The sequence below is a fragment of the Eublepharis macularius genome, chromosome 8 (assembly GCF_028583425.1).
Source record: "Eublepharis macularius isolate TG4126 chromosome 8, MPM_Emac_v1.0, whole genome shotgun sequence".
Taxonomy (NCBI): Eukaryota; Metazoa; Chordata; class Lepidosauria; order Squamata; family Eublepharidae; genus Eublepharis; species Eublepharis macularius.
Window position 1 is genome coordinate 34,092,949 of NC_072797.1, and position 27,683 is coordinate 34,120,631.

At 40.9% G+C, this 27,683-nt stretch overlaps 1 protein-coding gene across 1 annotated transcript in view; it reads left to right on the top strand.

Annotated features, from left to right (window-relative positions):
- The window catches only part of ZSWIM6 (zinc finger SWIM-type containing 6), a 102,592-nt gene that overhangs the window by 33,384 nt on the left and 41,525 nt on the right, over positions 1-27,683 (top strand). Inside the window, exons 2-4 of the mRNA XM_054987246.1 lie at positions 13,938-14,294; positions 19,357-19,505; positions 21,299-21,449. Coding sequence (XP_054843221.1) covers positions 13,938-14,294; positions 19,357-19,505; positions 21,299-21,449 — 657 coding nt within the window. The remainder of the gene's footprint in view (positions 1-13,937; positions 14,295-19,356; positions 19,506-21,298; positions 21,450-27,683) is intronic.

A 27,683-nucleotide genomic window follows, 5' to 3' on the forward strand; every position in this document is an offset into this window, starting at 1 on the left:
TATGGTAGGTAGACTTCCTTCTTGCAGGAGGCTTTTGTTGATGATTGTCAACTTCTGTCCTTGGTGTTAGTCATGTGATAGCACAGTCTTAGTTAAAACATGAGAAGATAAATGTAAATAGGCCTGCAAATTTGGGACATTTGTGAACGCTTTGCAACCCCCTCCCCCCCATACACACATGTTGATGGTGTCAGTAGCAAAGTATCTTGCCTATTTGACTAAGTGAACACACTTCAGATTATAGGTGATTTGAAGAGCTTGCAGTTATCCTTTTGATATACCTTGCTCCTACTGTCCCTTCTTTTTCTGAAGCCTGTGCAAGTGATAGTACTTTCTCAGTATTATTTTGAAGGGAAACCTCAGCAACAGTTCCATATATACATCAGTACAAACAGATTAGTTTGTCTTCCCCTCTTGCTGTTGGAGATGAACAAGCTGCTTATTTTGCCTGTTTAGCAATTGGAAGTACTTGGTGACTGGCAAACTTCAGCAATTGACTGAAGTGCAGATCTTCGGGCAGGCTGTATTTTGCCTGTACAGTTCGATGAATATTACAAATTCAGGCAGGAACTTCTCAAATGAGCACTCCTTTGTTCTCTGCATCATGGAATGCTCCTATATAGCAGCGTTTGGGTGGGTTTATGAGCTTTTGTTTTGGAATGCTAGCCTATTTAAGTGGGCCTTATGTTTTAGGAGTTGATATAGCCTATCTTGTGGTGTTCCTAGCTTGGTGCTTTAATAACAACAACAACAGTCCATTTATATACCGCCCTTTCAAATGGCTTAACACCCACTCAGAGCGATTTACACAGTATGTCATTGTTATCCCCACAACAATAATCACCCTGTGAGGTGGGTGGGGCTGAGAGAGCTCCTAGAAGCTGTGACTGACCCAAGCTCACCCAGCTGGCTTCAAGTGGAGGAGTGGGGAATCAAACCTGGTTCTCCAGATCAGAACCACACTCTTAACCACTACACCAAACTGGCTCCTTTGTGTGGTTTCAAGTATTGAAACTTGAGAGAGACCACCAAAGGCTTAGTTTTCCCAGCTTGTGTGGATATGTATGTTATGTGCTGTCAAGTCTCTTGTGGAGACCCAATGAATGAAAGAGGCCTGACCTGGATAACCCAGGCAAGCCTGATCTTCTTAGATCTCGTAAGCTAAGCAAGGTTGACCTTGGTTAGTAATTGGATGCGAGACCTCCAAAGAAGACCAAGGTACCAGAGGCTGGCAATGGCAAACCATCTCTGTTAGTCTCGACTTGAAAAGTCCAGGAGTGGTCGCCATAATTCAGCTATGACTTTACAGCTCTTTTCATCACCATGTGAATGGAAGACCTTCCAAACATCCTATCATTAACAGACTTGCTAACATCTTGCAAACAGGAGGACATGGTTTGTGTGGATATATGTAACTAAACATCAGAGTTTTATAGTAAAAGTTTTGTTTTTTTTACAAACTTTGCTTTTTACATGTTGTTGGTTTTACATTCTGATTTGTTTGTCAACTATGTTGAAGACATAAGTAATATAGAAGACGTTGCATTTTGGGGGAGGTATCTTAAAAATATCCAAAGGTAGATAAGTTTTGGTAGGGGCTTCCCCTGTTAGGCTTGTAAGTATCCCCTTGCTTTCAGAAGACAAATAGCGCACAGTTAAATACAAGATACATGGCTGCTTCCTTTCATGGTGTCAACTGTGCCATGAATGATAAGCGTGAGTGTATGTGAGTGGGTGGTATATTAAAGCGTTTGCAGGTTAATAAGCTACACAGAATGATTTTCAAGGCTGGTCCTTAAATTATATATAAACTTGTCCAATACTCATAGCTGCAGTATCAAACCTTAGTTGTCCTATAGGAGGCCGTTTACAAACCTTAGGTGAGTATTTCTGGGAAGAATTTGAGACTTTCCTTTGAAATAGATGGACAGGTCAGATTCTGTGTTGGGATGCTTTTGCCTGAATTATTCCATATTTGGAGTTCCTTACAAATTGACTGTGTAGTGTCCCCATGACAAAGGAGAAGGAAACTTTAATGTTCTGTATGAACTGCTAAAGAGCTCTCCTGTGGCAATTAAGCAGTAATTTTCTTTCTGTAGTCCCCTGAATTTGACATCACTTCAGCTTACTGGCTTAAATCTTGTGCTAAAAATGAGGTTTAATTAAGATATAGGCAGCATGTGCTGACATAGACATAAAATCAATGCTTATTTTGCTTGAGGAAAGACTACTTTTTTCCTTTTGGGGTTTGGCTAAGCCATTTTTTAAAATTAGCAATTCAAGGGAGCAGAACCAAATAGCCATTTTTAAAATTCATGTCCTCCAAATGTTAATTTGATGCTTTGAGGCATAAATGACCTTTCCAGCCAGCTCAAACTTGTCAAACAAAGGAGCGATAGAAACAAGCTGCTGTTTGTTCTAATACAACAGCCTACTTTTCCTGGAGAATTTCTAGACAGTGTTGCCTCCCCCTTCTCAACAACATGAAATGTTACTTTGGCCTGTGTGGTCCTTGGAATTTAAGGAGGTGGGGAAATCTCTACCATAATGTATTATTGGTTAGATGTTGATTATATCAAAATACCCTAAGCAGGTTGAGCCATGCAGGGTCCAGCTTCACTCTCCCAGAAACTTGCATAATGCATTGATCCATGCTTAACGAATCTGATGTTGCGTTGTGCAGTAACTATGGCCTTCTCAAATGGATTCTAGAACAAAGGTTTTCCAATTGTATGTTAAAGTACAACAGAAGGGCTAATATCATACTTGCCCAGCATGCTGTTGATCCCTGTACATCCAATAGATAAGCTTCACCATGTGCTCTACACACAGATATGTTCAAAATATGGCAGCTGACAGAGGAGAAGAAACAGGTAGGTGGTAAAATGTATTTCTAAACTCCTAGATACAAACGGAACAACTTCTTCCCTTATCATAGCACAAGATTCTGTTAAAAGAGTGTGTTGATGTGCTGCCTCGAGGCAATATTGATTTTTCCCCCTTCTCAATAAAACACTTAAAGGATAACATCATCTTCAAAAACACAACTGAGTAACAAAGCCCAGTGGCAAAATACCATACGTACTCAAGGGAAAGTTGTATACAGAAGCTTATATTTCTGGGCATAGCCAACTTGTATGCAAATGTCAGATGACCCCCTTTTCTTTTGATAGCATACCTAATGAAAAAAATACTTAACCACAGTCATACTTAACAACAATCCTTAACCACAGCCATAGATTTTATCATACAAACAGCAAAGAGATTATGTAGATTTCTTGTGGTGCATGTGGATACTATATTTGTCATTAGCAGTAGTGTATCCAACAGGGACATCTGATTCTGCTAATAACATAAAACCAAAATAATGCATATCAAATGTCATGAGTTTTACTACTTTTGTGTGCTGAACATATAGCATGTTCTTGTATAGTAAGGCATTTGAAGGGCTGTATGACACTGCTTTGCCCCAGTCACATACCTGTATATAATAATTTTATAATGCAAGGTTAGGCAGGTATGAATCTGAGTCACATTGGACACTTTTTGTAGCCTGCCAGAGAAAATACTATATTAAAATTGTTTAGACTGTAGGTGGTAGAAGCATCTTATATAGGAAAGAAAAAATCCATAAGTGTTCTAAATATAAGTTGGGCAACTAAATGAGAGCCCATCTTTGGGATATGTAATTTTCTGTGTATTCTAAGTCTTTTTGTGGGTCACTGTTATGCAATCACCTGCTTGAGGTGTTGCGTTTTAGGAACCAAGTTACAGTGTGACAAGCAGTGTTGAGTACAGTTGAATACAGTAGAGTTGGCACAGTAGTCTGGCAAGCTTGACCACCTATCCCATCAAATAGTGCTTGAAGCCAAGAATATTGCATTCATTTCATTCATTGCATTATTGATGTCATTGCCAGCGAAATAAGGGCTGAGCGTTTTTCCCCTAGCCCTTCAGCCATTGGGGTTAAATTTAGCATGGGTGTCTTGGTGTCTACTGTAATATGTCTGCACCAGTGAGCTCCTACTTTCTTCCACAAAGAAAATAACCAATAATGGGTTCCTTATTGGAGTATGAAGTATTTCAGGAGAGCCCAGGAGGTGTTACTTGGTGTCTCTATCCATGGATAGTTTTAGGTGGGTAGCTGTGTTGGTCTGCAGTAGAACAGCAGGAGTTGAGTCCAGTGGCACCTTAAAGACCAACAAGATTTTCAGGGTGTAAGCTTTCGAGAGTCAGAGCTCCATTCTTCACTTCTGACTCTCAAAAGCTTACACTCTGAAAATCATGTTGGTCTCTTAAGTTGCCACTGGACTCAAATCCTGCTGTTCTACTCATGGAAACAGCTGCTTTATGGGATGATCCTTGGCTTGTAACTTCATGGCAGCCATTTTGTGGGGGCATCTGCTAAGTGTTCTCACAGTTCCAGCTGAAAGCATGGAAGGCACTGGGGTGTGTGAAGCCATACCAACATGTATCTTCCAGAGTTCTAGGATGATCACACAGTCGTTTCCATACCTAGTAATAAATGTCATTTATTGTTCTTGGGACAACTGTTAGTATAATCAAACAAAGCCATGTATAAATTCAGTGGCTCAGTGCTATAGACCTTTTGTGCAGAATGCAAATAATGCGTATTAATCTTGCAGTGGATGCTTTTTGATAAACGAAGCAAATTGCCGTCAGTCTGTATTTACTTACAGACTAATGTGAGCTTTCTCTGAATCAAAGTAAGTCTTCCAGATATAGTTATGTGGATTTATAGGGTTATACTTTATCCAAGCACTGGTTTAATTCATGGAGGTGTACATTGTCTGTTTTGAAGGATCTGTGCAGCCCTAGTGACTAACTATCATATGGTGTTTTGGTGGTGTTGAAAACTAGCTGAGTATATGCGTTGTCTGTCATAGCTGCCTTTGCTTGGAACCTGACCACCTCTTATCTGGAATATCCTTACAGTTGTTTGGCTGTGCTAAAAATGTAAGAACTTACGTTAAGGCTGAATTTTCCCTTGCTTTAAAAACACATGATCTTTGCTTTAAAAATACATTTTGCAGCATGGCAGTCTTTTCTTCTTTTTTGACCAGTCAAATGGCCAAATGTAAGTGGGGGCAGATGTGATAAAACCTCTCCTCATTCTAAACTGCCACCCTACCCCAAGGCTGAGCGATTCCCAGGTGCCAGATCACTGAAGTATCATTATGGTACCTAGTATTTTCAGCAATGGTTTTGTTGTAGGGCATCTTAGCCATTCTAGTTTCTCCACTGGAAAAAAGGGGTTCTTTTTGATTACCCAAAAGACTATGTTTGGGATCACAGGATCTGTATGGACAAAACCCATATAGAATTGGGGGGGGGGGCTGTAATAAGGAAGGAAATTGGCCAAGATTGAGTGGAATAACCCTGTGAATCCCACCCCAAGCTTTTTTTCTCATTTTGCTTCACAATGTTGTGTTGTACGGCATGAAAATAAATGTGTGTAAAGTTCTGGTCATTGCTTGCTTATATATCAACTTTACACCATTCACTGGTGGTAGATGATTTTATTTCTTAACCAGTTGCTTTCTACATTGGCTCCAGTATTCAGTTAAATAGTTTTTGAAAACAGTAATAGAATTACGAGAAATTGGGGAGAGCTTAGCATTTTGTTATAGTGATGACAATAAGGGTTTCCCTTATATTTAATTTACTATAATAAAATTAAGAGAAACTGAAGAGTTAAGCTAGGATCTGCAGTAGCAATAACTAGAATATTTGAATATGGAATCCTGAGCGCTGAAAAATTAATCTGGCCCCTTATTTGTGGACTAGCTCCTAAAGCCAGTGTGCCACTAATGCTGGCCTACCTAGTTAGTGAGACTGCACATAAGCAATTAGAGTGCTACATAAATGCCAGATACTGTTATCTTTATATAGTGCAACTATTGGGGCACTTCCATCTGTAGGCAGCTGAAATCTTCTAATGAATTGGCCTAAGAATATGGCCTAGTGTTTACTTACTTGGACTTCTACTTCTCACCACCACAGTCTCCAGCGGAGGGCAAATTCTTCTGAATAATAGAAGCTTTAATCTTCAGGCCTATGCATTTCTTTCAAACAAGTGTAAAGGTTAATAATACTAACTTGCACGCACTGATAAGTATCTTCCCCTTCTTTAATTGGGATACTACTTAAAAAACCTGCATCTTCAAGATCTTTGCTATTGCATGGGACAGCTTCCATTGCGTTTGAGATGTAAGGCATGAAGATTGATTGGAACATCCATGAATACTATTTAGTCATACACAATCCAATCCATACACACTTTGCTACAGTTTGTGCAAATTAAGTACTCCTCCTTTTCCTCCTTAGGGAAAGTGATCATGCTACCAGATTGACAGTACTCTGAGATGTAGAAGGAAATTTTGTTTGATGAGGGGGGAGGGGGAATCAGAGACAAAGTAAATGTTGCCAAAAATATGACAGTAAATTGCTTCCTGTTTTGTTTTCTGTTGCCTTGCCAATCTTTAAAGTCAGTTTGTTCTTGTCCAAAAGATCCCTCTAAGTGTTTGTATCATACAGTGGTTTCATTTTGAAGGTTTTATCTTTATCTAATGAAATGTGCTTAGAAGGTTATTTTCTCATTGGTATTGCTATGTTGATACAGAGGGAATTTTTGTTTGTCGCCCATGTGGTATAGTGGTTAGTGTGTTGGGCGGGCCCAGCATTTGGGAGACCCAGGTTGGTCAAAATCCTAATTTTGTTTTGAAGTTTATTGTGAGTGACCACAGACCTGTCATTCTCTCTCAGCCGAACCAGGCTCACAAAATCATTAAGAAAAAATGGTGGAGGGAGTTAAGGATATATGCTGTCCAAAGGAGGAGTAAAAACGTACCAAACGTATTATCTGATAGTTGTTCTCTGTAACTGGATTTCAGCTTCTGATTCCAGAGTCTTCTAGTTGCCCCTTCATGATATTGGACAACTAAGTTTGTTCCCTTACTGTTGTGTTGAGAGTTAGAGGTTGTGTCCAGAGATGATTAATACTTTGTTGCACTCTGTGCAGTCATGATAAGAAATGCAAGATTCCGGCATCTGCACTCTTAAAGGGGACTATTGAAAGCTAATGTAGAATGGGGTTCTAAGTCAGGTCTTCATAGTGTTGCGCCACAGACTCTATTCATATAAACACATTTTTTAAAAAATCCCCTGCTCCCTAGGTGGGCATGAAAATTATCACTTAAAATATAATTTATAGTAACAACCATTCAATAGCTTTTCCTTTTGTTACAGAGGTTGGGAGCTTTGGAATACATCTTAATTCTGACAGAACTTAGTTGATTTATGAGTTTCTTCATCCTGTTTCCAACCATCATAATATGCAGCTGTGCTGTCAGAAATAAAAACCAAAGAATGAGCTCTCTGGTTTCTTATTTCTTGTTTTATATATAAAAAGTACAACTCTTGTTGCTTTTGGTAGTAGTAGAGATTGTCTTGTGTTACTGAGTTTCCATATGGTCGCAGAGTGAGTTTTCATATTTAGTTTGCAATGTATTGAAATATATGAATGATGTTTGTTTTAGACTCTGCTTAGGAGACTAATATTTTAGCAGTAATGTGAAAAAACAAATACATTGGCAGTCGCTGACCAAAAATATCTCACTTGCTTCGCTCAGGATACATTGTGTCTCCCCCCTCCTCCCCTGTGTACATGCTACTCAAGCGGGGAGGGTGAAGGCCTCAAAGGGAATAATTCTGAGCAATACTGCTTAAAAGTTCATAATATCTGAACAAACAGGCAATGAACAGCATATAATTCTGCACATTGTGCGGCAGCTTTAAATATACATATTAGCGAGGCAGCAGATGCTTTGGTTGTGGAATTGACATGTAAAGTAGCAGTCTTCCTCAGCAGGGTGCAGTTCTATCTGTGACTCTTTCACATGTAATGAATAGCTAATTTCTTCTGTATAGTCCACAAGAGACTAAAGGAGAATGGGCGGGTGGGGAGGGGAGCATTCTGGCAACTGAAGCCAGCAGGATGTGCCAAGATGTGCTTTTAATGGAGGCATAGTTGAGATCTGTGGGTGTGTGGGGGTGCAGAGTTTGGTTGATGAAGAGCTGTTTTTCATTTTACTTTGTAGTGCAACACACATTATTACTGTAATGGACAGTCACTTCTGAAAACTTAAGTCAGAGGAATTGGTACATGTTAGGGGCAACTCGTTCTGCAAGGAGCATCTGCAGTGGAATTTGCTTTGGAAATGACCCAGCTTTTCCATGCAGAGATGTTTATAGTCTAATCTCTAATCACTGTCAAATAGGAGTACCTATCCAATGAGGAGAGCTCAGATTCCTGTGGTGTAAATACTATGTCTTTTTTTAAAAATGGAAACGAGTGTAGGGGTACAGGCTGATCTGTATATTGGGGCTGAAAAGAAAGAAATATGTAGCTTTCAATGGATTTCTTAGGAAAAACACTGCTCTGAGTTCCTATAGAGTGGAGTAGCTTTACATGGCGCCTATCAGTTTAGTAACCAAATAGTAAGGCTAGGAGAAGGAAACAAAGGCCATATTTGAGGCCTCCTTATCTGCAGTAGTTCTTATCAGTAAAGACAGGCTACTTCTGCTACATAAACAGGAAAGGCCAGATAAGGAAGGGATTGTAGTAACCAATAAATCTTGTTAGACTGTAGCCTAGCTCTCACTGAGGTGGTAAACCTGTATCTGGGCTGTTCTAGTCAGACTGCAAGTGTGGGGGGGGGGGGTTGAAATTTAATGTACGTCCATGTAAACAAAACCCCATGTGCATAGGAGCTGGTTTGGAAGAAAGGTAGGTTAGAATCTTTATCTTAATTGTCTAATTTATGAGGTGATTTTGCTTTTCCTTTGAAATGGAGATGCATTGTCATGTGACCCTTTTCTCCATCTGAATAGATAGGGTTACCACAGTTGAGGAGAAGTAAACTATAGTCTAATCTGCCATGTAGTAGCGGACAATGTGTTCATGCTTCCTGATGAAATATAACATTCCATTATTCAGTCTCAATGTTGCATTGGTCCTATTTTTTGCCATGCTGGGCTTAAAGATCAAGCTGCTGAAGGAGCAGGAAGGAGTGATGCTAGCTGGGAACAGAAATGGCTCCTCTGCGTCCTGTTAAGAGTTCTTTGTGAATCGAAGTGCCCCAGTAAAGAGAACCACACTTTGGCTCCTCTGATGTGCTAGAAACTGCAGAAGGAATCACATGGATGTCTTTAAAGTATAGCTGTTTTCTTCAAATGGAAATTAGGGAGGGGGCAGTAGATTAAATAAGCTCCTTTAGGTAAGGCCCATACTGCCTTTTGCTGGAGCAGACCAAAGCTTCCTGAAGACATAGGATGGGTGTGGAACTGTTGCTAGTATAGATTAAAAAATGACTGGTTTTTAAATAGATCCATGTTTGACTTAGATTTTTCTAGGTTTTTAAAAAGTTGGTTATGAAGGCCCTTATGCCAAGTTGCTATTAAATGAATTTTGACTTAAATGTAAACATGCTACATGTTTTTCATCTCCTAAAACTTAATGTCACTTTCGGTTAAACATGAGTTAAATCCTCCTTTGCTTTGAACTAGGCCAAAAATATCTGACTTGAGGTTAAACATTACTAGTATAACATAGTAGGCCATGTGTGAAGTTTGACTGTTTAAACAGCCTAAGGGCACAGACTTGCCATTTCATGGTGGAACTATTTCTATACAATATTTTATGTAATGTTACTGTTCTCAGTCTTCTTCCTGTAAGGATGGCCACAGGTGCCTGATTCCAAATTCAACCTGTGCCCTAGTGCTTAAGCCTGAGTGATTCTCCAGTAGGAACATAACAGCTTCAAAATCATGGCTTAAAACAACTTTCGCTCTCCCTTTCTTTTTGGTGTGAGGGAGGGCAGGTTAACTTCCAGCCCAGCACATTATGGAGAATTTGAAAACTTGCACACTGTCTTGTGTAATTGTTAAAGTTTATTACCTAAGCTTTGTGTTTGGATTATTCTATCCAATAACTGCCTGTTCTTTCTTCTGGAAAGGTCTGGTTTAAATTCTTTATCTTTAGGTAAAAGTCCTCATTTAGTATCCTGATGTTTAAATTTCATAACTGCTCACTTGACTCCATGCAGAAAGAAATCCTATAGTGCAAAAGGCTTGTGGACAATGTGGATTGATTTTAAATAAAGGCATCTTAAACCTGTAATATACATTATGATTTAAGTCCCCATGGTTGGGGGGAAAGGTCAATTTCAATCAGCTCTACCTTGTGTTGCTCCCCACCACACAATCTCAACCAGAAGCAAGGACAGGTGATAGTAGATTGATCAGTGTTTTCTGTGAAATGGAAGACATGTTCTTTGATACTGGAGTACCAAACCACATGCAGGGATCAGGTAGTCAGTTGGCACACCACACGAGTAAAAGGCAGCCCAGTTAGAGTAGTGGAAGACATCAGTGGTGACTTGCCTGTCTCCGCCTCCTGGCATCAAGCTCTAATATTATAAGGACATGAGCTACTGTGCTGCCTAACAAAGGTGCCCCCCCCCACACATGCTTTCTTCACAAAGATATAACTTCCATAAATGACTTAAACTGTGCTCTAAGGCTATTTGGGTTAACTTTAGGCATCATTTAAAACTACGCTATTGCTAAACTTACTGTAACAATTTTTTTTTAAAAAAAAGAATGGATTTTTTTATCCACCCAGCATGTGGGTTATGTGGCCAGAAGCTTTGGATTAAGCTTCTGCTAGCATAAAGGCTCTATTTAGCTGCAAACAAACATGTTTCAATTATTACATCAATTAGTATGCATGCTTGTTCCAGAAAGTCACGAAATAGAAAATTGGCAACTTGTTTCAAATTGATCTGTTTGGTTGGCTGCAGAACAGGTCTGGTCATGAGTCTGCTCTTTGCCTCTCCCTCTTCAGAAACAAGGTGGAAGGGAAATACTGACATCTTCTAAAACCCTCGGGACCTGTAATCCTTTCAGTGGAGTCTTCAGGCATTCCACTCATCTTTCCAAGATGGAGATGCTGAATTGTTCCTTGATATGCCACTTTAAATAGCAAACCTTTTGTGAATATTCAGAGCTGCTTTGTAGACTTTTGCTAAAGGGGCAGAATATCTTGTGGCTTTGTGTTTTGATGACATATCTCCTTGGAAAGAGCTGGGGAAATGGCACAATTCCTTTAAACTGGTTTATGATACATGTCCTTTTATAAAGCAGTGGTCTGTCTTCCCTATTTTGTGTAATGGGACCAAACAAAGAGAAATAGATAGATACGACCACAGACATGAGTGCGGTTGTGTTAGAATTTAAAGTCAGAGTAGATGGCAACTGAATTCTTGGCTTAAATGTGTTGTCCTGAGATTTTCCAACATTGATAGACTAGAGAAGCTGTAATATTCCTATACTGCAATCTAACCATATAGTCACTGAATGTGAAACTTCATCAGAGGTAAAAGTTGAGAGACCAGAATAGGTACAGAGTCCCAAAAATGAGGATGCTTGCAAAAACATGGCCATCCCTTGGCTTTTCAATGCTACACAGTTAAAGATGCATCTGGCTTTGTTGAGAATAACATGTTCTGTCTCCAGTGAATCTTTAACCTTAGACATTTTAACTTGTTTCCTTTATGACAAACTTTTGTCTAGCCATTATCACAAAAGTCTCCTAGCTTGTGGTTTAAATGGCATTGTATGTGTGGCCCTTTCAGAGTCATGTTCAGGGTTGCCTAACCACAATGTTAGGAGCTGACTGGGTGTATCTGTATTTCTAGACAGTTGGAATTTTACTTGAGGTCAGAGCTAATGTAGTGTGACCATCCAGGCTTCTTATCCTGGAACTGTTCAGTGCTGCGGCTTCTGTGGCATTTTATTGCCTCCTTGACCGGAAAACTTGTGTACAACCTGTTTGTGATTGCAGTAAAAAATCTGAAAGATTAATGTTCAGAATAGCCTCTTTAGTTACCTGTGAATGTATAGCAGGTCCCTCAGTTCAGTTGTCTTTAAAAAACCAAAGTTTGCCTTTTCCGTTAGCAGCATTTCATTACCGGAGTTACCTAGTGGTTTCTGCATGGGCGATATTCCAGAGAACTAGTTTAGATGTGTACAAGAGCTTGTATAAACCTCTTTGTGAGACTGTATCATGGCAGCTGGAAATAGGAATGGCTTTATCTGTTAGCTGCAGGAGAACATAATTCATAATGGTCTTTTAATAGACAAATACTGAGTATATAGCAAAATTTTTTGCCTTAATGTTGAGTTAAACAACTAAATCCATCTCAGTAGGTGCCCTAGGAAAGTTTAAATGTTTTGGATTTATCTCATGCCCATTACAATCAATAGGGGATAACATGTTTGAGTGAACCTGGGGTGATCCCAGTGGTGGCTGTGATTCTGGGGCCCTGTCCTTGATTCTTGTCCAGGGCTCCAGAGTCACTAAGACTGCCCCTGAGCACACCATGTATGTATACTGCAAGTGTCCACACTGTGTCCATGTGTCAGCTCCTTCCTTGTGGTTGGGGATGTATGGAAAGCAGCATCCCCAGTCACAAGGAGGGAGCATCTGCATGGACACTTCCTCCATAGATAAGTGGCTGAGGGGCTGTGTGTAGAGGGCTTGGTGCGGTTCAAAGGAATGGCTTTGATGGTTGAAGTCCTAATCAACCTGGGATCTGAATTACCTGTTTCCATATGAACCTTCTGTAAGAGGCTGTGCTCTGGGAATCCAGCCTCTGGGTCCAGGGTTACCAGAGTCATGACCTCATATGTGGTGATAGCTATTTGTGCATTACATCCCATTGTCATTTCCACTCACCTGGCCACGTAAGGCACCAATGAATGTATTTTAAAATCTGTTCTTTTTAAAATGTTACTTAGGCTTTTAGTAGCATGTAATAGCATTTATTGCTGCTTCAGTTGACTTTTTCTGACACCTCGTTCTTGAGACCTCGTTATTCTAAGCAACCTTGAAAGACTTGGATAGAACAGCAGCTTATAAATATCTGAAATAGGCTGTCTGAACTGTGGTCTACGGTTGTGTGACTTCCATATTGTGTTAGGGCTAGATGATCAAGAAAACATGTCGGCTTCACATGATACCTCATTTCAGTATAGATTCAACATGGGGCATTAATAATAATAACAGTATTCGGTTTTTATATACCGCCCTTCAGGATGACTTAACCCCCACTTAGAGTGGTTTACAAAGTATGTTATTATCCCCACAACAAACACCCTGTGAGGTGGGTGGGGCTGAGAGAGCTCCTAGAAGCTGTGACTTGCCTAAGGTCACCCAGCTGGCTTCAAGTGGAGGAGTGGGGAATCAAACCCAGTTCTCCAGATTAGAATCCCATGCTCTTAGTCTTAACTGTTACACCAAACTGGCTTTCTAGGGTCTATGCAGAATTCATCAGGAAACTATAGCTGTGGCTCACTAAATGCTGTCTGGGAAACTGTACTGGTGAACAAAGAAGTAAGGCCCATGTTTCTGAGTAACCTATATGGCAGTATTATATGGTGGACTTCAGTGTGAATGCAAACCTGGACTCATATTAAATCAGTGGACTCTTGCCATATTTCACCAGTGGAAGGTTCCAGTTGGTGTTTGGAGCTTTGTGCCTGTGGAGTTGGAAAATGTTTTGCTGAAAGCCTTGTAAAGCAATGGAGACTTAGTGTACTGGTGTTTGCTTCCTTTTTTTTTTTGTAGTCATCGTCTACCACAATGACAACTTTGTGTGTATGAAGCTATGTCTTCTGCTTGGGGTGATTCTAGTGGCCTCTGCTGAAGACCACAGTTGCTGTCTGAGCGGTCTCTGTTTCCAAGAAAACAGAACAGTTCTAAGAGCTGCTACTTTTATTTATTTTTTTTTAAAAAAGGGCTTGCTAGATTCTTCACTAAATTTTCCTTTTTAAAATTTGTGTTTACTGCACAGGTTTCCACCTGAGTGGCACAGTGACCGAGCCTGCAATGCAGTCGGAGCCAGAAACTGTTTGCAATGTAGCTATCAGCTTTGATCGTTGCAAGATTACCTCAGTGACCTGTAGCTGTGGAAACAAAGACATATTTTACTGTGCCCACGTCGTGGCTCTTTCTTTATATCGGATCCGCAAGCCAGATCAGGTCAAACTGCATCTTCCCATTTCAGAGACTCTATTTCAGATGAACAGAGACCAGCTACAGAAGTTTGTACAGTATTTGATCACAGTGCACCACACAGAAGTTTTGCCAACTGCTCAGAAATTAGCAGATGAAATCCTTTCTCAAAACTCGGAGATCAATCAAGTTCACGGTGAGTGTTTCTTCTCTAGGTTCCTCTTTTTTCAGGAACGTGCTTTGATTACGTATGTGTGGATATTGTATTTGTTGACAAGCCTGACTTTCTTGCATGTAATTATACTTTGTAGGAAAATGCCTACAGACCTTTTTTTTCGCAGGTGTTGGTTTGTGCCCTGAGTAGGCAGTAGAGTGAAGGTGAGCTTCTGCAACACCTCAGGGAAGCCGTAGCAGGACCAGGTAATTGGCGGTGGCAGTGGGGAGGGGTGAGATAATAAACTGGATTCTACAAAGCACATCTGCAGAGCCAGAGTTCTTGGGGCGGTTGCAAATGAAGGGTGTATTCAGGAGCTATTTAAATTCTTACCTTGGGCTAAGGCTGTACTGTGAACACTATCATGGGCAAATTTAAGTGGCTATTAATGCTTAAAGCAAGGCTTAAGGTTCCGAGGTGATCAGCTACTATTGGTGATCGTGGCAATTTGCCCCCATACCTGCTGATTGCCAATTTTGGCCCCAAACAGGCCAGTTCTCAAAGAATCAGAATGTACTTAAGCTGCATCTCTTTTAAGTAGTCTAGAAAAATGAGAGATATTTTCTTCATAGTTTCATGAGGCATATATAGTTCTGATAATGTTCTTCTACTGCTGTGTCTTGCTGCAGTAATTTCTGCTGAGGTGCAATTCCAGGGGTGCCATGCCAGCATGTTCTGATACCACGACCATTACGTTGCAAATAAAAACTTGATTGATGGGGTGGCCTAAGACTGGCAATCATGTAGCACTTGTATTCCTGGAAGAGTCCAGTGAGTCATACCCCACCACCCCTTGTATCAACATGACTGAATATAAGTCCATGAAGACAATGAGATTTTAGAGAAGTTCACTGTGCACAAGCTTGCTGCTAGCCAAGCCACTGTTCTTTTAGCCTCTCCCCCGACATTGGCATTGTTGAGACAATTTCTGTGTGACATGTATGTCTGCCTGCTTGCAGACATAGAGGTGTGTGCCTGGATGCAGTGGGCGACTTGCTGCTTAGGGATCAAGCCCGTTCCCTTGGGGCTTCTTGCTGGAGATATAGCCTCCCTTATAGGGCATGTATGTGAACTGCTTTGGATACAGAGTTTATCAGTAAGGCTTATGACAGAGTCTTCAGCATTGCACATTCAGTAGCAGACTCCATGTTACCAGGCTCTTGCTGTACCTTGGTTAAAATACTAAAAGTAGATTTGTTTTCTGGTTTCTCTTTAGTTCTGCTGAAATTTAACACAGAGGAGATTTAAAGCTATATTCTACTAATCAATAAGTGACAAATCTTGTTAAAAACCAGGTGATGTTGTATGCTGTCATGCAGCCCATTCCAAAACTTGTCAGGATTACTATGATGCAACAGAGCAGAGGATAATTTTGTTCCTGTTCTGCAACTAAACGGGTCTGGATCTGTTGAGAACCTTGATGCTACTCTAAGCTCCGTGGAAGCAGGATAGGAAACAAATTCAATAGCATTATGTCTTTTATCATTGTGCCAGCCCATGTATGGCTAATCCAGTTCTGAGCATGTACCATCAACTGGGCCAGTGTTAGGATTGTTGTTATGTACTTGCTCCATTGGCATTTATTTTCATCTGAACTGGAGCAGTTAATCATTTTAAACTACTTGCAAGGTACTGTTTACCTCTGATGCTGTCATCTTGTTCTTATGACTTCCCTTAATCTTTTGAACAACTGAGCAGTGACAGACTTCCCATATGTACTGATGGCTTGCATTAAAGCAACATAAGACTGTCTTTGTGGGAGATGAAATTTTAAAAGCTTGAAGATTTCTTTCTAACTTTTCAGATGTTTGCCCATTAGATGTGCTCTGATTCCCAAGGGAATAAAAGGAGAATATGTCTTGTATAGAGTCATAAGTAGAAAGTGTTCTTCATTTCTGAAGCAGTGCCAACCAACTCCTTAAAGGTAGTCCTACTCTTGTGTCATGCCTAAGGAAGGTCAGGAACTCTAGCAGGGTTTGGTCCTTGTATGTTGCAATTGACATTTGAAGCACTCAGGCAAGTTCCAAAGCAGAGGATCATTTGGAGGAAGTTCAATGCCGCTTGCCTGTTTGATAAATATACTTCAGTGTTTTAGTGTGACCAAGGGCTTGTGTTTTGAATCCAGTCTCTCTTTTAGTAAAAAAGTTAAGAGTGCCTTCCACATCAGATCCATATTTACAAGATTGAGTTTCTCAGAAAAGCTCATGGAAGGAGTTGGCAGAGCAGATCTGCTTTTCATTCAAAAGCTTGTCCCCAAAGCCCTACCCACTTCCCCTTTCACGTGCACCCATAGAAGGAGAATGCAGTTTTGTCCGGTCCCTGCACACCATGCTTACCTCAGTCCTGTAATGCTGTGGTGCATTTTGGCCAGGCAAGTCCTTGTGACAGAGGATTTTCCTAGGCACAGAAAGAACCGCTCTGCCAACTCCAGGGCTGTTCTGCAAGATTCAGTCTAGGTGAGGATGTTTGTCCAATGATGTCCTTAATGGGGGAACAGGAAGTGGTGATTCTAAGCCAAATTAGGATGGAAAGGATGTGCCTGTGCAGTGATTGCTTAGCCTCTGGTGACCACCATTGTGTCTCTTTGATATGTGCTTGCAGCTTTGGTCTTGGGAATAAAAGCCGAATTGAATTAAAAGTCAAAGAACCCTTCATTTATATGGTGGGATATAGATGTAAAAAAAAATTTAAAAATGAATAGAACAGACAAAAACAGGGATTCAGTTCCTGCCAGCTGACTGGCTAGCAAAGCCACCAAGCCTGTCCTAGTCATGCGCATTTCATCTAGGCACTCCCAACTTGGTTATAGATAATGACTTTCTGGTCATAGATGCAGAGAAGTTAGCCGTGTTAGTCTGTGGTAGCAAAATCAAAAAGAGTCCAGTAGCACCTTTAAGACTAACCAATTTTATTTTAGCATAAGCTTTCGAGAATCAAGACTTTGCCATGGAAGCATGCTGGATGACCCTGGGCCAGTCATACACTCTTTCTGGTGTCGCTGGCCTTGGAAATATCTGTCAGCGCAGGAAGCATCCCCGTTCTTTGAAAACTGAAAACAAATGGTGCCTCTTCCCCCACACCAATCACAGCTGTCATGCAGCTCCCTGGAGGAGGAGGTGTTTCAGGAAGAGCTCAGAAGGCGTCACTTTTGCAACTGCAAGGAGCATCCATTCAGAAGCTGCTGCCTCTGTAAAGTGACACTTGGCTTAGAACCTCCCTGTGTTTTGCGATTGGCCTTTGTACCTGTCGCTACTATTGGTCCTGCCCTCACAGCACCCGTTATGTGGTGATGCCCATTACTTTGAATTCCAAAAGTGCCTGGAAGCACCACACGGTTGGGGAATCCTGTTCTAAGGAGCTGGTTGATGCCCCAATTGTACAAATGCTCTCAAGTACTTTAAGGTGCTTTCTTAAGGCAAATGACTTTTCCAGCCCTGCTCTCCAAACTCCTTTTAAGTAGAGATGCTAGATAATGATCCCCAGGACCTTTGGTGTGAAAAGTGTACTCCAACCCATGAGCAGTGATCCATTTAAGTACACGCCGCAGGTGACATTTATACTGACTTAGGTGCTATGTGCTGAGACTGTTGTGCGAGCAATCTTATTTTTTTGCATGCCAATATGATGTAGTAGCCAGGCTGTTGGACTAGGATCTGAGAGAGACAGGTTCAGACCCCCACTTTGCCATGGAAGCATGCTGGATGACCCTGGGCCAGTCATACACTCTTTATTGACCTCACAGGGTTGTGAGGATAAAAAGGGGGAGAGAACCATGTATGCTACTTTTGGTCCCTCTTGGGGAAGAGAGGCAGAGTATAAACAAAGTAAAGGAACCTCTCATCCTTTGATGTTAGCAGTCAGACCCCTCCTCCCACTGAAGGGCAGTTTATAGATATAAAATCATATAGCATAAGTGCAAGGCACAATGGATGTCAGCAGGGCAAGAGCCTGGGAAAATATTTTAAAGAGAGAGTCAGAGCAGGTGACTGACTAATGGCCCCCCTCCATGATTTTGCTGATATATGACAGGTTGTGCGATGTATGTGTGGCTGTTTTTAATTGATTGTATTATTGCTGATTTTATTGTTTATGCTACTGTTTTATCCATTGTATTTATATTGTGGTGATCTGCTCTGAGCTTGCTTGAAGGGAGAGTGGAATATAAAGTTAGTTAATTAAATAAATAACTTAGGACAGTGAGGGTTCCAGGAATCTCCTGGCTAATCTCATTCATGCCCTGCCTCACTTCCCTCACCTATTCACCTTGATTAAGCACCACCTAACGCTATTCAGCAAACCTGGTAGCTTTTCCCATCCAGTACTCAGAGTCATCCAGCACCATTTACACCTATAGTCCACCTCAAGAAGCCTCTCCCAACTCAATATCCACCTCTGGAAAACCCATCAAGTTATTGTTTTGGAGGCAAAGACGTCAGCTTGATCCAGGGAGCATTTTGCCCTATATCTGCACCTCTCTAGCCACTAGTGAATGTGTGCATGTTTAAGATCTGAACACATGCCCCCAAATCCGTTTGAGCTTCTTTTCTCTGTGGTCATTTTGCTGCGACGCCTGGACCTCTGTCCTTGAGAGTAGTAACTAAAGTCTTCCTCTAAATTGTTTTCTCCTCTTCCCTCTCTGATTTCTTAGTTAGCCTCATATATGTGCTGTGTGTGACTATGTGTTTGATCTTTTATTTCTCTTTTAATAAAAAACCTTTCTGGTTGAACATCTGCCTGGTTTATTCTGAGAGCTCTCTTAAGGGAATAATCCCCGTAAACATAGGTGGAGAATCCCATTTACCCCTTGTCACTTGTCTCCTTTAAGCTAATTTCCCCAGCCAAGTAGGAGATTGCTTATTTGGGTAACATTGGCAGAGTTCTACATGTTGGCACTGTGCACCAAGGCTGTTGCTCATAAGCCAGCAGCCATAACAAAGGTTGTTTACAAGAACTGCCTATAAGTCTGATTTAATTCTTCTACAGGTAGTAAGCCATTCCTAAAAAGAATACTATACAATAACCTTTTTTTCTGCTGTGCTTGTAGGTGCCCCTGATCCAACAGCAGGTGCTAGCATAGATGATGAGAATTGTTGGCATCTGGATGAAGAGCAGGTCCAGGAGCAGGTTAAACTCTTCCTCTCCCAGGGTGGATACCATGGATCAGGGAAGCAGCTCAACTTGCTTTTTGCAAAGGTAGGTGGGAGCATGTGATATATTTTTTCCCAAGTTGGTCTCAGATTGGATAGCTGCAGCTTCAGTGATGGGCCTGTTTACTTATGGGAACACATCTGGTATTACTAGCGAATGGTTTCCTGTGGAGGAATTAGAGTTGATGTGACGTGGGATCCAGCTGTATTTCAAGGTTAGCCATGTTTGTAGTGTCAGGATCTGTAAAGCTGCCAGCTGCTAAATGGGAGAATAAAGGGGCATTCAGAAATCTTGCTCTTTGTTGCAAAGAAACCTCTGGCTATGTGATGTCTCTAATGACTGAAACAAAAGCATGTAGCGTACCCCCATAAATATTTTCAAAGCTTGCAACTTTAAAGCCTTTTCACATGGCTTGCATATGTCTTGAGTTGGCAGTGAAGAATTAGTACATTCAAGAGAGGACCTTTCAGGAAACATGTAGTATCAAACCTAAATGGCTAGTGAAACAACCAGTACTTGCAATCAGAGTTTTCTCCTTGCTTGTTCTGGCTTGCTGTCAGTGAAAGCAGTGGTACAATCCAGCCACTGCTTCCTCTTAGCTTCTCTCCCTCCCCCCAACTTTTTCACAGTAAATTGGCAGAAGAACTCTGCGACAGGGAGTCTTCTGTCCAGCTGATTGCATTGCAGATATCTTGCCTGCACAACAGTAGATTGTAGATGGTGGCAGTCTTGGGGTGAAATTTTGACAGATTGTCAAAAGAACAACATCTGGAAATTTGGTAGAAGAAAAATAGACTCCCATCTGCTGGAAAATTGTCTTAAGTTGACTCAGTCTAAGTTAGAAAATGTTGAAAGCAGAAATAGAGAGCAGTGTGTGAACCTGAAACTGGAGCCAATATGTTGCAAGGAGTTAAAGCAATTAAATGGGGCTGGCCAGGGTGCTTGTAGTAGGTCTAGGTTGCTGTCTGCCTCGCAGCCAAACTGGGAACCTGTCATGGTCATGGCTGACAGATTCCTTGTCATACATCAGATACTAGCAGTTGATAAACTCACTCATCTCCAATGATCCTATTTCATTTCATTGTGTGTATATAATACTTCAACACGAGTGTTCTTTGAATGGTTTATATTTAATAAATAAATTATAGCCCTCTTGGGAGCCATCCCATTTGACTTGTCTATGTAGCATCTTGAAGGACACAACCTTTTTAATTGGTGTCCCTTCTCTCTTCCCCCAGCAGCTTCCTGCGCCCTCTGAAATGTCACTACTGAGACTGGGGGTGGGGGGTGTCTTCCATAACAGGGTGGTATGTGGCATGGTGAGCTGCAGTGAGGAAAGAGAGTAATCTGGAATCACCCTCTCTCCTTACGTGAGCAGAAAAACATTGCATAAACGGAGAAAGAGGGAGAGCAATTCCTGCTCATTTCCCCTCACTATCACATATAGTTTGGCTTCCAGACAATAGGATCAATATCGAATTGGATCTAAAGTCATAATTTGAAAGTTTGACAGATGAATATGTTTTCCCAGTCTTTCCACATGGAATATCTCCACCCTGAACAAGAAAAAGTGCTTCTCTGCCAGTCAGAATTGCTTCTGACATTTTTGCATACTTTCTTTATGGCATTGTTGAGTCATCTTGTAACAGTTTCCTCTCCAATTAGTACAAATTGACAGCATCCAGAGTTCCACAAATAACCCCATACTTCTGTGGGCATCTTCTTTGTTTTGTTTGTGTGTGATTTCCTTCCAGGTTTTTAAAAAAATTGTAGCGTCTTGATTTTTTTTTTTTGGCAGCCTGTGTTTTGTTTCCATTGTTTTTTATTCTATTTCCTAGGTGCGAGAGATGTTAAAGATGAGAGATTCCAACGGTGCTCGGATGCTGACGTTGATAACAGAACAGTTCATGGCTGACCCATGCCTGTCACTGTGGAGGCAACAAGGAACAGCGATGACGGACAAGTACAGGCAGCTTTGGGACGAGCTAGGTAAATGCGAAGAACACCACACATGGGTGACATGACGGAAACATTGCATGTGTTGTGAGGCTTTTGCTCTTGTTAAAAAGGAGCCTGGAACAGTTACCAGTCCCTGGGAAATGTGGCAGCCTGGCAGCTGGTTTCCTTGGGCAAAAGCAGAGGGTTTTTTTTTAAAGCTAAAGCCAAGGACATGCAGCCAGAAATAACCACATGACATGTTTAATAGTAGGAGTTGAAATATAAACACTTCCGAGGTAATAAGTAATCCATTGTGTTAACAAGAGCTAGGTTTGCAGCTATTAATAGTAAATGTTTACTTTATGCTTAGGTCTGCCTATCTCTATTCCAAAATGTCTATGAAAGGACATATTGCTTCAGTGATCACTTTTCATTTGGTGTGGAAAATCATGCAGCTTTCTGTTTTAAACTTGACAGGTGGTGTAATAGAGCTCACATTTTTAGTCAGAAGTGGGTACATGAAAGTGAGTTTCAAGGTAACGTGACTTGTTGTGTCCAGTGTGCTTGGGTTTTGGTACTGAAAAGGCAGGAAGACTCCCATGTTAACTGATGGGCTGTGGCACTGGTCTCTTGGCCTGCCTTGACCAGATGCTTTATGGGATGCATGTGTGTACATAAGCAGTAAATGCGACTGGGCCATCGGCATGAAGACTTCTTTTTGATTTCAGTTGGTGTATATAGCTGAACTTTGCACAATGCTAAACTCAAAAGAATGTGTTGGGAACTGTCCCTTACCTCCTTTTTTTGGAAGAGCTTTCGTGGTATGTGTGTCTTAATCTACCTTGATGGAAACTTGGACTGAAATAACTGCCACAGTTGTAATTCATGCCTAGTGTTTTGGTCAGCAGTGCATACAAGTTCATTTTTAAGGAAGAGTGGCATGTGTGTTGGTTGATCGTTATGAAATGAATATAACACTAGAGCCAGAGGTGTTAATTACAAGTTGCTTTGGTTATTTCACTTTACCTTCGGCACAGACAAGCAATCAGTAAGGGAATCCTTGCAACACTTGCCAGCATTCTTCAGGCCAGACTATATTTAATAATGACTTGGTGTGTATTACAGAGTCCTGGCTGGATGAAAGGGGGGCGGGGCTATTAGGTCCCAGTTGCTGCCAGGTTGAATTCTGTAAATGACAGGTTCAAATCAGGTGGTAGGTGATTGTGGTCCTTTAGAGTTCTGTCTTCCATGCTAGGTCCATTTTAACTGTATACACCTGGTGTTCAATGATGAGAACAAAGAACCACCTCATTGCTTAAATTTTTCTCTGAAGAAAGCTTTCAAGTCTTTCATATGGTGGTGTGGTGTCTCAGGCTAAGAGCACTTTAAGATTTCATTGTCCCATTGTGTGGCAGGATCAACATGTCTCAACTCATACTCTGGATCTTGTGTTCTATCCTAGATAAGAACATTGTGCATTTAATTGGTGTGCTCTGTGGGCTTCTGACTGCGATATGAAATTGGAAACCCTTTAGCCACATGGATAACACAGGGCCAGAATGCAAATGTCAGAAGTCACTATCGGGACCCACAGTGAGACAATAGCATTCTCCACTTGAAAGCTGCACCATTACTGCCCATTTTAAATATGGGATTACAATTCAAACGAAAAGACCCATTTGCCTCTTAACTGCAATTTAAATGTCCTCTTAGCAAAAGCTAAGTGACAAATTAAATGGAAAAAGTGCCCACTTTTTTTTTTAAAAAAAGCTGTAATGCAAAACAACCTTTTATTGCTTCTCATGTGCCACGAATAAATCATTATACTTGTCAACCCTAAACCAAGCCATAATTGGCATAGCTACTGTTATCAAAGTGGGGCTGCTCTTGTGACAGCTTAATAAAGCTGAAACTGTTAAATTAAATCTCTGATGCTTTATCTGATGAGAGCAGTCAAGCAGAAGAATCTGTGAGACCAGTATCGATGCTGGGTAGAGTGATGGAGCCCAACAAGTTGTCAACACGTAGATTACAGGATGAGATATGTTTCATCTAGTCTACGATTTTCATTATCTCTTCCAAGCCTTCCTCCTATATTAGAAGTGAGAAACCATCACACAAAAGTCCTGTATTTCAAAACAAACACTTCAGTTTTCCCCTGTTGGACATTGTAAAAGCAAATCCACTTTTATTTTATAAATTGTGCATCCGGCATCATATGGCTTTCAGTCATAGATGAGAAGGTTCCTGCATGTGTTAGTATCAGCGGGGACTTTCACCACCATGTTCTCATTATTCCAAGACCAAGTCAGGTATAAGTTAGTCTGCATAAACATCTTGGGGTTTGGAATTATTGACGCCTCTGTTTTAGTTCAGATTTGGCCTTCAGAAGTTGTGAATTAATTTAGTTGCTCCTATTTTGGTCAGGAGTTCAGTGCCGTAGTAGTCTCAGACCACTTCTGTATGTGCCAAGCAGTGATTCTGTGTTGATTCCCTGTTGTAGAATATAGACGGTGGTGGTGGCTGCATATTGGAGTTCCTACAATCAGTGTTCATCTCTAAAAATCAAAAATTGGGCAAGAGGGAGGATGGCACTATTAGTGAAAATCCTGGAGCAGTTAAATATTATGCATGTCTACCTTGGGGAGGCAGCACTGAGGCACACAGTTCCTACTGAGTTTTTTCATGCTAAGTTTTTACAGAGGTGTAGTGAGGTTTATTGTGTGTTAGGAATACATCACACACTTAAGTTATTTTTAGGTGCTCCTGCATGCTTTTTTCAGTAGCAGGGCTTCAGCTGATTCCTTACCAGATGGTAGAATTGCTATATTACAAGGTTATGTTTCTTAAGCTTGCTTGTGCTAGCTGAACTTGTATTCAAAACTGGCATATATCCTGTGGCTGTTAGCAGTACTAAATATCCTGATCTGTTATGGAATCTTGAGTTAACGATAATAAAACCACCATTACGAGCATCAAATTGTACTGTACAATAGATTTTAAAGAGTTCTCAAATCTATATTTCTCCACGTAACTAAATTGTTTTCAATTGCTGTTCCAATGTGACCACCCATTTAATCTTTGCAAGTTGGCAAGATTATTCAAAATAACTGCGCTTTTCACACGAATCTATAACAAGCCAGGTTACACTTCTCATCTTCAGATTGACCGAAGTCCGGCAGAAGTTGAATGTCTATTTTAGGTTTTCTTTTTTGCATTTGAAAGAGAATAATTATGTGGGTTATGCCGGCTGTTCAAGTTGGATAATTTGTTTGTGATGTACTTTTTAAAAAGCCTCCTTAGTCTGAGTCTGGTTACTCAGTTAAGAGGTTGATATTTTTTTCCTCACTTCCAGATCTTGCAGTTCTTGAAATTTGCAAAAACATTCACTTAAACTGAATCCAAAAGAACTTCAGTCATCAGCACGCCTTAAACCAATGCTTGGGATTAATAGCAGTGAAAGGTAAAAGTTCAGGAACGTGTTGCACGAAGGTGGCTTACCAGTCTTGTATCTCTTAGAAGCACACAGTGTACTCTAAGTATACCAGAAAAGGACATTTGATATAGGGGGGCACTTAGTGCCAACAAATAGACTCCATAAGGGGGTCAGATTTGGAAGTGGACTTACAGTAAAGCTGTTTCTCAGGGCTGTGAATAGTATAGATCTGGACCCAGGAGCTGCCTGCACTTGGCCACACTTTGGAAACAGATAGGTCATCAAGCCTTTGCTGGAGAACTTTTTATCATTTTTTTTAAAAAAAACCTGAAGACTCTCCTCCTCTCTGCCCTAAATGTTTTGAAAAACCTTCTATTATGGTTCTGCTTTGCACTATAATACAGAGCACTGCAGTGCTAGTTGTCTACAGGTGCTAGTATAGCTGCGACGTAAAGGGCATATATATATCCTGAGCCAGTGGGATTAAACTTAGATTGTGCTGAACTGAGTCCCTGGAAGTGAAAGTCACCTGGGAAGGCTGAAAGTTTTCTTATACATCAAGCACCAACCAACAGTTTTTTCCTTGTGTATTTTCCACCTGTGAATGTGCTTGGGTGTGTGTTTAGAAGCTCCTATTTGTCACATCAGGCTTGATGTGTTTTTTGGTAATCTGTGTAGAGAGGCCTGAACTTGGTAGCAGAAAAAAAGAAGTAGTGATGGCAAAGAATCATCCATTTTTTTATATATATGAAGTGACAACATTGCTGTACTTCAAAGCCCTGTCTAATATATGCTCATTTCTTAGCACATGACATCTCCCCCCCCCCCCGATAAATATTTGCAGATCTTCAGATGGCTGTTCTTGACTTGCCTGAACTGTTTGCCATAAGCATTTCCTGTCTGTGTACAATTGTTTAATAGCTGAAGTAATTCCAATCAGTGCACAAAAACTATCCCCTGCTGGCTAGATAAGTCAAAGATCCATTTCCTGTTTGCCAACCCAGATATAACAATTAAAATACATTATAGCTATATATACCTTGACCTAGATAGCCCAGGTGAGCCTGTTCTCGTTAGATCTCAGAAGCTAAGCAGGGTCAGCCTTGGTTAGTAACTTGGTGGGAGACCTCCACCGAAGACCAGCTTTGCAGAGGCAGACCACGGTAAACCACTTCTGTTAGTTTCTTGCCATAAAACCCCCGCCAGGAGTCGCCATAAGTCAGCTATGACTTGAAGGCTCTCCACCACCATAGCTTTATATATAAAACCAACTTTAGCCTGCTCATGATTGTTGGTCAAAGCACTCGAGCAGTATCCGTTTCCATTGCTACAATCAAGGTTTAAAAACCCAGTAATTTTAAAGGCCTTATTGTTGCAGTCTTTTATTGTCCAAGTTCATATGAGGTAGAATGGCACTGTAATGAAATGTAATCGTGTCATCTTTATCCAGAGAGATCCTGGGTAATCCCAGCCCTTGTTTTGGAGAATCTTGTGGTTAGCGTGGTCCTGCAGGATTTGTATCTTGGAGACCTAAAACCAATAAATGTGTGGTACTCATTTAATTTGTTTGGAGGACATGGGCAAGGGGAGGAGAATTAGTATTCAATCTGCCATATAGGTACAGCAGATCTATTGCCAAAGCGAACCCTAAAGCCCAGGAATTGTTTTCAATAACGTGCACATTTTCTATGTCCTACATTAGAGCATCCTTTTCTCACCTGACACTGATACCAGCCTTAAAATTTAAAGCTGCCTTTTGAATGAGAGAAAGTCTGTCTCTGAACTGTGTCCCTTTGTTATGTTCACCCTCCACCACATGCAGAATATCACTTGTGGAAGGGCAGTAATTCCCCCTTGCCATCAATGCTGCAGGTAATCTATTGCATTAATCAGCCAGCTAGTGTGAAATGCATGGGGAGTGATTATACTATCATACACAATACAATCAGCATGAAGCACTTGTCAGGACCAATACATCAAAGTTTAATTCAGTAATAGAATGAATTAGAGCAAAACGAAACATTCTCTACTGCAAGAAGCACAGTACCCTTTGCAGGCTTTTTGTGAAGGCTCTGTAGGACAAGCAGATCCCATTGAGAGCAGTTTTTTATGAATAAAAATTGTACCCTCCTTTGACAGAATGGGTATGCTCCTTTCCTTGAGATTCTTTCCATGGATAGGGACACCATAGAAGCACTTACCCTTTTATATTCTCTGCGCAGGGTAGCAATTACTTAATTGGATTATTTTCTAGCAGGGCCTCTGGTCATTTTCTGTTGTAATAGAAACCCCTGATCTGCATGGACCCAGAGCAAGTTTTGCTAGGAGTTTGGGGTGTTTTCTCTTTAAGGGATGGCTAATCTTGCACCAACGTAACAGTGCAGATCTCCTCATCGTAGTTGAGAAATGAGAAATAGGTTGCAGGCTCTCACACCCTTTTCCTCTTTCTTTGTCAGAGTAACACCACAGTACAGCATTCATCTAAGATGGAAAATGTTTTAACCATATGTTGAAACTAGTTTTTGAAGCTGGTGGTGGACCCTGGTTACAGCTAACCTTGGTTAGACTTGCTGGAGATCTCACACTGCCCTGTGCCAGCACGGGAAGGGAACTTAGCATTGCAGAGTAACACAAAATGGTTCTTACTTGCACACACTGTTACAGGAATGAATGGACAGTAGGCATGTGCCTGAACCATTCACAAACCTCATGAGTGTTCTTGCAAGGATGCTCATGCTTGTTTGTTGCCAGAATGTTGCAGTAGTGCTGTGAATGAAGAATCCCTGCATCACATACATGTGTTGGTTAAAATTCTTTTCTGTTGTATATTAGAGACAGTGCAGAAAGCT